Source organism: Staurois parvus, unplaced genomic scaffold (assembly GCF_062004578.1).
Source record: "Staurois parvus isolate SC_StPar_1 unplaced genomic scaffold, SC_StPar_1.0 ptg003987l, whole genome shotgun sequence".
In the NCBI taxonomy this organism is placed as follows: domain Eukaryota; kingdom Metazoa; phylum Chordata; class Amphibia; order Anura; family Ranidae; genus Staurois; species Staurois parvus.
In genome coordinates, this window is record NW_028321782.1 from 1 (window position 1) to 12,530 (window position 12,530).

Sequence of the window (12,530 nt, forward strand, 5' to 3'; positions counted from 1 at the left end):
CCCCCGCCCCACCCCTCCTCTCTCCCCTCCCCCCCTCTCTCTCTCTCCCCCCCCCTCTCCTCTCCCCTTTCTCTCTCTCCACCCCCTCTCTCTCTCACCCCCCTCTCTCTCTCCACCCCTCTCTCACCCCTCTCTCTCTCACCCCCCCTCTCTCTCTCACCCCCCTCTCTCTCTCCCCCCCCTCTCTCACTCTCCACCCCCTCTCTCTCACTCTCCACCCCCTCTCTCTCACTCTCCACCCCTCTCTCTCACTCTCCACCCCCCTCTCTCTCACTCTCCACCCCCCTCTCTCTCACTCTCCACCCCTCTCTCTCACTCTCACCCCTCTCTCTCACTCTCCACCCCTCACTCTCCACCCCCCTCTCTCTCTCCCCCTCTCTCCACCCCCTCTCTCTCTACCCCCCCTCTCTCTCTCTCACTCTCACCCCCTCTCTCTCACCACTCTCTCTCCCCCCTCTCTCTCTCACCCCCCTCTCTCTCTCTCTCTCACTCACCCCCCCCCTCTCTCTATCTCACCCCCCCTCTCTATCTCACCCCCCCCTCTCTATCTCACCCCCCTCTCTCTATCTCACCCCCCTCTCTCTATCTCACCCCCCCTCTCTCTATCTCACCCCCCCTCTCTCTATCTCACCCCCCTCTCTCTATCTCACCCCCCCTCTCTCTATCTCACCCCCCCCCTCTCTCTATCTCACCCCCCCCTCTCTCTATCTCACCCCCCCCCCCCTCCTCTATCTCACCCCCCCCCTCTCTCTATCTCACCCCCCCCTCTCTCTGTCTCACCCCCCCCCTCTCTCTATCTCACCCCCCCCCTCTCTCTATCTCACCCCCCCCCTCTCTCTATCTCACCCCCCCTCTCTCACTCCACCCCCCTCTCACCCCCCCCCTCACCCCCCCTCTCTCACCCCCCCCCTCACCCCCCCCTCTCACTCTCCCCCTCTCCGAGGGCCCAACGTCCTCTAGTGGGCCCTGTGCTCACTGCCTGGCACCATAGAGCTGGATTGGCATTGGCCATTGAACACCAGAATTGGCAGGTCCACCACTGGCGCCCTGTGCTTTTCACAGATGAGAGCAGGTTCCCCCTGAGCACACGTGACAGACGTGAAAGGGTCTGGAGAAGCCGTGGAGAACGTTCTGCTGCCTGTAACATGGTTCAGTATGACCGTTTTGGTGGTGGGTCAGTGATGGTCTGGGAGGCATCTCCATGGAGGGACACACAGACCTCTACAGGCTAGACAATGGTACCCTGACTGCCATTAGGTATCGGGATGAAGTCTTTGGACCCAGGTGCGGTGGGTCCCGGGTTCCTCCTGGTGCGGAGGGTCCCGGGTTCCTCCTGGTGCGGAGGGTCCCCGGGTTCCTCCTGGTGCGGAGGGTCCCGGGTTCCTCCTGGTGCGGAGGGTCCCGGGTTCCTCCTGGTGCGGAGGGTCCCGGGTTCCTCTGGTGCGGAGGGTCCCGGGTTCCTCCTGGTGCGGAGGGTCCCGGGTTCCTCCTGGTGCGGAGGGTCCCGGGTTCCACACAAACTACCAAGGACCATTCTGAATTGTTGCTGCAATGACATTTCAGCACAATGGACTCGCCTGCTGCATCTTTTTTTTTTTTTCACCATATTGCCAAAAGTATTGTCCCCGCCCTCCCAATCGTGATACGGAACCCATTTTTGCTGAGTTTCTTTGGATTTGCCGTTTTTTTCTTGTCTTCTTTATTCCGTCTATTCGCTGTTGACCTTTTTATCTCTTTGCAGGAGAGAGGCTCAGAAATGTTTCTGCGGATCTGGCAATTGCCGGGGCTACCTGGGCGGCGAGAACCGAGTGAGCGTTCGAGCGGCTGGAGGCAAGATGAAGAAGGAAAGGTCCCGCAAGAAGGATTCGGTGAGTCTTGTGGTTCCTGTACAACGTCCATCGCTGCTACAAGTGTCCTATAGCTGGTTGTGATGGAATGTCGCATCGGACAGAATCCTCCAATGGAGAATGAGTTCCGTTTTCACATTGAGAGTTCCGTTGGTGCTCCTGGAGTATCTTCGCTTCTGTTGGCGCTCCTGGAGTATCTTCCCTTCCGTTGGCGCTCCTGGAGTATCTTCCCCTTCCGTTGGCGCTCCTGGAGTATCTTCCCTCCGTTGGCGCTCCTGGAGTATCTTTCCCCTCCGTTGGCGCTCCTGGAGTATCTTCCCCTCCGTTGGCGCTCCTGGAGTATCTTCCCCTCCGTTGGCGCTCCTGGAGGATCTTCCCCTCCGTTGGCGCTCCTGGAGGATCTTCCCCTCCGTTGGCGCTCCTGGAGGATCTTCCCCTCCGTTGGCGCTCCTGGAGGATCTTCCCCCTCCGTTGGCGCTCCTGGAGGATCTTCCCCTCCGTTGGCGCTCCTGGAGGATCTTCCCCTCCGTTGGCGCTCCTGGAGGATCTTCCCCTCCGTTGGCGCTCCTGGAGGATCTTCCCTCCGTTGGCGCTCCTGGAGGATCTTCCCCCTCCGTTGGCGCTCCTGGAGGATCTTCCCCCTCCGTTGGCGCTCCTGGAGGATCTTCCCCTCCGTTGGCGCTCCTGGAGGATCTTCCCCCTCCGTTGGCGCTCCTGGAGGATCTTCCCCCTCCGTTTGGCGCTCCTGGAGGATCTTCCCCCTCCGTTGGCGCTCCTGGAGGATCTTCCCCCTCCGTTGGCGCTCCTGGAGGATCTTCCCCCTCCGTTGGCGCTCCTGGAGGATCTTCCCCTCCGTTGGCGCTCCTGGAGGATCTTCCCCCTCCGTTGGCGCTCCTGGAGGATCTTCCCCCTCCGTTGGCGCTCCTGGAGGATCTTCCCCCTCCGTTGGCGCTCCTGGAGGATCTTCCCCCTCCGTTGGCGCTCCTGGAGGATCTTCCCCCTCCGTTGGCGCTCCTGGAGGATCTTCCCCCTCCGTTGGCGCTCCTGGAGGATCTTCCCCCTCCGTTGGCGCTCCTGGAGGATCTTCCCCCTCCGTTGGCGCTCCTGGAGGATCTTCCCCCTCCGTTGGCGCTCCTGGAGGATCTTCCCCCTCCGTTGGCGCTCCTGGAGGATCTTCCCCCTCCGTTGGCGCTCCTGGAGGATCTTCCCCCTCCGTTGGCGCTCCTGGAGGATCTTCCCCCTCCGTTGGCGCTCCTGGAGGATCTTCCCCTCCGTTGGCGCTCCTGGAGGATCTTCCCCCTCCGTTGGCGCTCCTGGAGGATCTTCCCCTCCGTTGGCGCTCCTGGAGGATCTTCCCCCTCCGTTGGCGCTCCTGGAGGATCTTCCCCCTCCGTTGGCGCTCCTGGAGGATCTTCCTCTTGGGGTCGGATATTGGAGCTATTTTCGGTAATAACCAGAAAAATCAACCTCTCGATCGCCGGGGCCTGGACTAGAATGATCTGGTGGAGGGTGGACAGTCCAACAAGCATCAGAGCCCCATACCTGCATAGTTACCTACATTTCAGAATGGTTATGGCCCGTTTGGACCTTCTTCAGTATGTAGCATTGGTTTTTAACCACTTCCCATCCGGCCGTTGTATATAAACGGAATAGTAGTAAGCAAGATGTCACTTCTGACATAGCTTACTACCTTGTGAAATCTGTGAATGATCACTGAGATCACATGGTACAGGGCCATTCACACCAGCCTTGTACCATGTGACAAGCTGTGACCAATCACCGTATTTCTCAATGGCTGCAAGAATGCAGCCAGAGAGGAGAAATGATTGCTTTTACAGCCTTTAATAAATAAATAAATAAATCTTTATCACCCCCCACAAGTAGTACAGTGGTCACCATGGTGACCCTGTACTGCTAGGGTGACAGTATGTAAAAAAAATTAAAAAATGTGAAAAAATAATGTTTAAAAATTATAATTTTTGGTTATAAACTAATTTGGGCTATTTATTTTTTTTACTAAAAAGATAACCGAATACATTTTGGCCGAGATTTATGAAGAAATATTATTTATTTGCAAAATGTTGTTAGAAAAAACACTTTTTTCCAAAATTTTTGGACTTTTTCATTTACATAAAAAAAAATCCCAGCGGTGAATATATACCACCAAAATAAAGCTTTATCTGTCTCAAAAAAAATGCTAAAAAATTCATATGGGTACAGTGTTGCATGACCGCGCAATTGTCATTCAAAGTGTGATAGCGCTGAAAGCTGAAAATTGGCCTGGACTGGAAGGGGGTGAAAGTGTCGGGACTGGAAGGGGGTGAAAGTGTCGGGACTGGAAGGGGGTGAAAGTGTCGGGACTGGAAGGGGGTGAAAGTGTCGGGACTGGAAGGGGGGGAAAGTGTCGGGACTGGAAGGGGGGGGAAAGTGTCGGGACTGGAAGGGGGGGAAAGTGTCGGGACTGGAAGGGGGGGAAAGTGTCGGGACTGGAAGGGGGGGGAAAGTGTCCGGACTGGAAGGGGGGGGAAAGTGTCCGGACTGGAAGGGGGGGAAAGTGTCCGGACTGGAAGGGGGGGAAAGTGTCGGGACTGGAAGGGGGGGAAAGTGTCGGGACTGGAAGGGGGGGAAAGTGTCGGGACTGGAAGGGGGGGGAAAGTGTCCGGACTGGAAGGGGGGGAAAGTGTCGGGACTGGAAGGGGGGGAAAGTGTCGGGACTGGAAAGGGGGGAAAGTGTCGGGACTGGAAGGGGGGGGAAAGTGTGGGGACTGGAAGGGGGGGAAAGTGTCGGGACTGGAAGTGGTTAATATATTTTTTAAGGTGTAGGGGGGGTTAAGGTTAGGGGTTAATATTTATTTATTATTACATAGTATTTATGATTATCTTTATTTGTGTATTTAGTTTAGTTTCATTTATTATTATCACCCTAACAAATAAAAATAAAATAATAAAATACTATAAATAAATAATAATTAAATAATAAATAAAATCCTAACCCCGAGTTCTAACCCTAAACTAAATAATAATAAATGAATAGTAATAAAACTAAAATCTGATGGAAAAACTAAAAAAAACAGAAAAACCTAGCAACAAATGATGCAACAGATAATAATATTTTTCTTTATTGGCTAACAAAAAAAAAGCCAAAGCTCAAAAATGGCTAAAAACACGCGAAATCACAGTAAGATATGCACAAAAAATGCTACGCTCAGATGTGAATGGGTACTTATTCAGAGTTAGCTTCGCTTTGTTTTGGAGGTATTGCAGGTATGAGATATCCCAGGATGCACTGGGAAACCAACAAGCAAACCGGAAAGACGTCATCAGCAGTCACTTCTGGTTCATGTGTGTATATTCTGGGAGTGTCTGGTGCAGACGTCACATCTGGGGTGCAGCGCGGAGCAGCAGGAAGGTGAGCGGGGTCCGGAGCAACTAGCAGACGGTACATGATGTGCAACATAGGAAAGCTATAGGGAAGGTGAGCGGGGACTGGATGCAGAGGACTGAGCAGTAGAGTATCGGGGGGATCAGAGCAGGAGAAATGAGCAACGTCACATGTGGTGCGCAACGTGGGAGCAAAACCGTGGGAGGTGAGCGGGGACCAGAGAAAGGAGCGTCTGCAACCAAGAGGATCAGCAGAGCTGGAGGTTACTACTGAGCTGGGGATCTGCTGAACGAAAGTACCAATGAGCTTGGAATCTGCTGAATTAGGGTACCAAAGAGCTGGGGATCTGCTGAATGAGAGTACCAATGAGCTGGGGATCTGCTGAATGAGAGTACCAATGAGCTTGGGATCTGCTGAATTAGGGTACCAAAGAGCTGGGGATCTGCTGAATGAGAGTACCAATGAGCTTGGGATCTGCTGAATGAGAGTACCAATCAGCTGGGGATCTGCCGAACGAGGGTACTACTAAGCTTGAAATCTGCTGAATGAGGGTACCATTGATCTGGGGATCTGCTGAATGAGGGTACCATTGATCTGGGGATCTGCTGAACGAGAGTACCAATGAGCTGGGGATCTGCTGAACGAGGGTACCAAAGAGCTGGGGATCTCCTGAATGAGGGTACCAATGAGCTGGGGATCTGCTGAATGAGGGTACCAAAGAGCTGGGGATCTCCTGAATGAGGGTACCAATGAGCTGGGGATCTGCTGAATGAGGGTACCAAAGAGCTTAGGATCTGCTGAACGAGAGTACCAATGAGCTGGGGATCTGCTGAATTAGGGTACCAAATTGCTGGGGATCTGCTGAATGAGGGTACCAGTGAGCTGGGGATCTGCTGAATGAGAGTACCAATGAGCTGGGGATCTGCTGAACGAGGGTACTACTAAGCTTGGGATCTCCTGAATTAGGGTACCAATGAGCTTGGGATCTGCTGAACGAGGGTACTACTAAGCTTGGGATCTGCTGAACGAGGGTACCAATGAGCTTGGGATCTGCTGAACGAGGGTACCAATGAGCTGGGGATCTGCTGAATGAGAGTACCAATGAGCTGGGGATCTGCTGAACAAGGGTACTACTAAGCTTGGGATCTGCTGAATGAGGGTACCAAAGAGCTTATGGATCTGTTGAGTTGGGGGTTCTACTGGGTCCCTTTTAAAACAAATAGAAAATCAGCACACACGGGGCATTTTCCAAGCTTCAAAAAAGCATCTCCAAAGCATCAAAAACCCATCAAAGAAGCGGTACGGGCTTTAATATGTGTTAAAGTTGAAGCGAGTGTGAATGAGCCCAGAGAATGGCTTTTTGAAGATGAATTACAGTTGTGGTACCGGGAAGGGGGGGATCGTGATTTGATCCCCGGCAGATGTTGTACGTTCGCCCACTTACACAGAAATGAGGGGTCTATCGATTTTATCCTAGGCGTAGCTTAAATGATAGAGACAGAATATCAACCAGAAATCCAGAAAAAAACACAATACAAATGTTATAAATGGAGTTGAAGTTCGGTGAGTAGAATAAGGATTTGATCCCCGAGCAAAACCTGACTTAGTACTTGGTGGCCAATCCCTTGTTGGCATTCACAGAAGTCAGACATTTCCTGGAGTTGGCCCCCAGGTTCGCACACATCTCAGGAGGGATTTTGGCCCACTCCTCTTGGCAGATCCTCTCCAAGTCATGAAGGTTTGGTGGCTGACGTTTGGCAACTCGAACTTTCAGCTCCCTCCACAGATTTTCAATCGGATGAAGCTCTGGAGACTGGCTAGGCCACTCCAGGACCTTAATGTGCTTCTTCTTGAGCCGCTCCTTTGTTGCCTTGGCCGTGTGTTTTGGGTCATTGTCATGCTGGAACACCCATCCACCACCCATTTTCAATGCCCTGGCTGAGGGAAGAAGGTTCTCACCCAAGATTTGAGGGTACATTGCCCTGTCCATCGTCTCTTTGATGCGGTGCAGTTGTCCTGTCCTCTTAGCAGAAAACCCCCCCCAAAGCAGAATGTTTCCACCACCATGTTTCACAGTTGGGATGGTGTTCTTGGGGTCATAGGCAGCCTTCCTCCTCCTCCTCCAAACACAACGAGTTGAGTTGATGCCAAAGAGCTGGATTTTGGTCTCATCTGACCACAACACTTCCCACCAGTCCTCCTCTGCATCATTCAGATGTTCAGTGGCAGACTTCAGACGGGCCTGGACATGGGCTTTCTTGAGCAGAGGGACCGTGCGGGCACTGCAGGATTTCAGTCCTTGTCGGCGTAGTGTGTTACCAATTGTTTTCTTGGTGACTGTGGTCCCAGCTGCCTGGAGATCATTGACAAGATCCTCACGTGTAGTTCGGGGATGATTCCTCACTGTTCTCATGATCATTGACACCCCACGAGGTGAGATCTTGCATGGTGCACCAGACCTAGGGAGACTGACACTTGTTTTGTGTTTCTTCCATTTGCGAATGATTGCTCATTTGTTGCCTTGGCGGCGGTATGTTTTGGGTCATTGTCATGCTGAAAGACCCATCCACAACCCATCTTCAGTGTTTTGGGAAGAAGGTTCTCATCCAAGATTTTACAATACATGGCCCCGTCCATTGGCCCTTCAATGCGGCAAAGTCGGCCTGTACCTTTAGCAGAGAAACCGCCCCAAAGCATAATGTTTCCACCTCCGTGCATGACTGTAGGGATGGAGTTCTTAGGGTCGTGGTCAGCATTTTTCTTCCTGCGAGTTGAGTTAATGCCAAAGAGCCCAATTTTGGTCTCATCTGATCACAGCACTCTCTCCCAATCCTTCTCTGAATCATTTAGATGTTCATTGGCAAACGTCAGACGGGCCTGGACATTGTGCCTTCTTGAGGAGGGGGACCTTGCGGGAGCTGCAGGATTTCAGTCCATGGAGGCGTATTGTGTTACCAATGGTTTGTTTGGTGACTGTGGTCTCCCAACTTCCTTGAGATCATTCATAGGCTCCTCCCATGTAGTTGTCACTTTTCTCATGATCATCCTTAACCCCATGAGACCAAATTTTGCATTGGCCTTCAGACCGAGGACGACGATTGATGGTTATTTTGTATTTCTTCCATTTACAAATAATCGCTCCAACAGTTGTCTTCTTCTCACCGAGCTTCTCACTGATGGTCTTCTAGCCCATTCCAGCCTTGTGCAGGTCTACAGTCTTGTCCCTGATGTCCTTTGACAGCTCTTTGGTCTTACCCATGGTGGTGCCCAAGAAAGAGATTCTGTGGTCAGGTGTCTGTTATACACAAATTGTCGTTGGGAGAACCTTCTTAAATGGACAGGACTGATCTGTGGAGCACATGAGCACACAGTCAGTCTGTGGGAGCCAGAATCATTGCTGGTTGGTTGGGGATCAAATACTAATTTCACGCCCTGAACTGCAACTCCATTTTAGAACATTTGTATCGTGTTTTTTTCTGGATTTTTGGTTGATATTCTGTCTCTGTCATTTTTTATCATAGGTGTATTTTAAATGGTAGCCCCTCCATTTCTTCGTAAGTGGGCAAACGTACAAAATCTGCGGGTGTCAAATCATTCTTTTCTCCACTGTGTATGTTTATATAGTACCGTGGTCCAGCTTGGACCAATCGCATGTATACACAATGCCTGGGTGATGCCCCTAGAAGCTGGAAATCACTGAAGCAGACCCCGCTACTCCGGGGATCTCCCCTCGCCTCCAGATCCCGTGCCGAGTGGCCGTCTTGGTGCATTGTGAACACAGGAGATCGGTCGCTTGGCACGGGCGCCATTTATAGAATGCTTATGAATGAATGCAAAATGTTCTTTGGTTGGATGAGGAGGAAAGTGTGTTGTCACCACCCTGCCTCTCTACCTCATCCAATCGGAGAACGCTTTATACTGACACTTAAACCACTTCCTACCTGTAGACCATCTACATACACACGGCCTTGGGTTGAAGTGGTCATTCCAGGACGGGTTGAAGTGGTCATTCCAGGACGGGTTGAAGTGGTTATTCCAGGACGGGTTGAAGTGGTTATTCCGGGACGGGTTGAAGTGGTTATTCCGGGACGGGTTGAAGTGGTTATTCCGGGACGGGTTGAAGTGGTTATTCCGGGACGGGTTGAAGTGGTCCTGCCAGGACCATGGTTGCAGCTACAGCTATGATCCTGGTATTGTTCCCTTCAAAGTAAAAGTGATCCGAGTGGCTGTATTTAGGTCCCGCCCCACCACCACCGCTGCCGCCTTTACCAGACTCTCCGGTCCAATCAGGGAGCCCGGTTAGGATGCCACCGGATTGGTCACATTCCCTGGGAAGAGTGGAAGGAACGGAAGTCCCCATCCATTTTCTGTGATGTCAGAAACGTTTGGCCATTTTGCAAAGCAGGGAGTAAAAACCGGCACATTGCCTCGTAAAACGGAACACACGGTAAACATTGTTGGGCACACAGCTTGACCCCTTGGGTTGCCTCCAAAATGTTGACCCCTTCCCAGCAAGGGCCATTAGTACGGTGACTGTGTTTGCTCTGATCACTGGTGATGTCCGTGTCATTTAGTCGGTCAGACGTTAGATTGCCTGTAATCACTATCATCCCGGAGGTCAAGTGATTACATTCACTCACCTTTGTCCTTTTCTTCATGTTCCCATTGCCAGCCGCAGCATCATGACTTCTGCATCATGACTTCTGCATCATGACTTCTGCATCATGACTTCTGCATCATGACTTCTGCATCATGACTTCTGCATCATGACTTCTGCATCATGACTTCTGGTTGTTGGATTGTTGCAGGTGGACGGGGAGTTGGAGGCTCTCCTGGAGAACGGGGAAGGTCTGTCTGACAAGAATCAGGTCCTCAGCCTGTCCCGGTTAATGGTCCGAATCGAGACCCTGGAGCAGAAGCTCACCTGTCTGAAGCTCATCAAGGTAACGTGGCTCTGGCTGCTTTCTGTGTCTTTTGCACCTGTTTTCTGTGTATGCAGTGCATGTGATGGAAACGTGGTTTTCTGCCTGTAGAACACGCAGTCCCAGTCCTGTCTGAAGCTCTTCTTGGAGTGTCACGGTCTGTCTCTTCTGTGGATCTGGATGGCTGAACTCGGTGACAGCCGGGGGAACACGAACAACAGCATCAAGTTGCAGCTGGAGGTCAGTGAACGTCTTGTCATTGTTGTCGGCCGTTGCCTATACTTGCCGATCTCTCCACACGCAGCAGTTTCACACCATAGAAACGCAGTTTTGTATTTCTGCACGCTTGTTTTTGGTGCGTTCCGGTGCATTTTTAACACGTTCTGGTTCATTTTTTCCCTCCCTCATTCTTCAATTTAAATAGGCACATGTGCGTTCTGGTGCATTTTTGGTGTGTTTTACCGCGTTCCAGTACAGTTCTGTGCAGGAAAAATACAGCCTGTTCTACTTTTTTTTTTTTTTCTGTAACCGGAACGCACTGGAACTGCAAGCGCTGATGTGAACTACGAAATCGACAACCAGATCACCGACTTTCTGTGCGTTTTGGATGCAGAAAAAAAGGAACTGAAAATTTTTTCCCTCTTTTTCTTCAATTTAAATAAGGGACATGTGCGTTCCGGTGCTTTTTTTAATGTGTTTTACCACGTTCCAGTACAGTTCTGTGCAGGAAAAATGCAGTCTGTTCTCTTCCTTTTTTTTTTTTTCTGCAACCGGAACGCCCCGGAACTGCAAGCACTGATGTGAACTACGACACCGACAACCAGATCACCGACTTTCTGTACGTTTTGAATGCAGAAAAAAAGAACACTGAAACGCACATGTCCCTATTTAAATTGCAGAAAAAGGGGAAAAAAATGAACTGGAGTGCATAAAAATCGCACTGGAAAGCATCAAAAACACGCATGCGGAAATGCGTCCGGAATGCATCTGGACGGCGTTTCATTAGTGTGAACCGGGCCTTATAGTAGAAAGTAAAAACATTTTTTTTTTTTTGTTTTAATTTTCAGTCTTTTTTTGGTTTATATCATATAAACAAATACAGTGGCGATCAAACACAAACAAAAAAAAAGCTCTCTTGGTGTGAAAAAAAAAAAAAAGATCACAATCTCATTTGCATACAGCGTTGCATGACCACGCAATTACCAGTTAAGGTAGCGCAGTGCTGAATAGCAAAAAGTGTCCTGATCCTGAAGGGGGTAAAACCTTCAAGTGGTTCTAAAAAAAAAATAAATATATATATATATATATATATATATATATATTTGTTTTTAGGCTCCACCTCTTCTTTTTAGAGCTCCACCCCCCCAGGAGATAAAGACTGAGGACAGGATACAGGAGAGGTCCCCACAACCCCTTCCCTAAGTTCCCCCTCCTTAAATCAGGGTCCCTGGTGTCCCCCCTCAACATTAGGGTCCAAAAAGCCCCCCCCAATAAATCAGGATCCCCCTTTAAATCATGGTCTCCAGAGTCCTTCCACCTTATGTGCATCGAAGTCCCCATAGCCCATCCCCTTATATCAGGGTCCCCCAGAGCCCCCTCCTTAAATTAGGTTTCCCAGAGTCCTCCCTCCTTACATTAGGATCCCAAAAGTCCCCCCCGATACATCAGGGTCAGTCCTTTACATCATGGTCTCCAGAGTCCCTCCCCCCACCTTACATCAGGGTCCCCATAGGCCCTCCCTTTACAACATGGTCCCCCAGAGCCCACCTTCTTAAATCAGGGTCCCCAGAGTCCCTACCACTTACATCAGGGTCCCCAGAGTCCCTACCACTTACATCAGGGTCCACCTTTATATCATGGTCTCCAGAGTTCCCCCACCCATAGGCCCTCCCCATACATCAGGGTCCCCCAGAGACCCAGATCCCCCTCCTTAAATAAGGGTCCCCAGAGTTCCCCTCTTCCCTTACATCAGGATCCCAAAAGTCCAAATACATCAGGGTCCCCCTATACATCATGGTTTTCAGAGCCCCCCACCTTACATCAGGGTTCGTAGAGACCATTCTCTTTAATTTGGTCCCCAAAGTTCCCCCCGCCCTTACATCAGGATCCCCCCCAACCCCCCTTACCTCTGTGTCCATTCATTCCTCCAGGCAGCTACACGAGCTGGAAGTAGTCCTGTCCTTGCCGTCCTCCTTCTCCTGTGAATAGTGGGGGCGGGGCAAGCAACTGATTGGATGTTGGGACCACCGATGTCCTAGCAACCAATCACGTGCTTTCCCCGCCCCCACTAGAGCTGACAGTGACAACACAGGGCAGTGGCGTATATATATATATATATTTGTTTATGTCAGGTACCTCTATAGTGCTGTCAATCTATGC

General features: G+C 50.9%; 1 protein-coding gene across 1 annotated transcript in view; it reads left to right on the forward strand.

The window, feature by feature from the left end:
• Nucleotides 1–1,720: 1,720 nt before the first annotated feature.
• Nucleotides 1,721–12,530, forward strand: part of LOC149427131 (histone-lysine N-methyltransferase SETD2-like) — a 70,187-nt gene continuing 59,377 nt past the window's right edge. Inside the window, exons 1-3 of the mRNA XM_089668229.1 lie at nucleotides 1,721–1,868; nucleotides 10,038–10,172; nucleotides 10,263–10,391. Of these exons, the coding sequence (XP_089524355.1) occupies nucleotides 1,836–1,868; nucleotides 10,038–10,172; nucleotides 10,263–10,391 (297 nt within the window). The 5' untranslated portion in view covers nucleotides 1,721–1,835. The remainder of the gene's footprint in view (nucleotides 1,869–10,037; nucleotides 10,173–10,262; nucleotides 10,392–12,530) is intronic.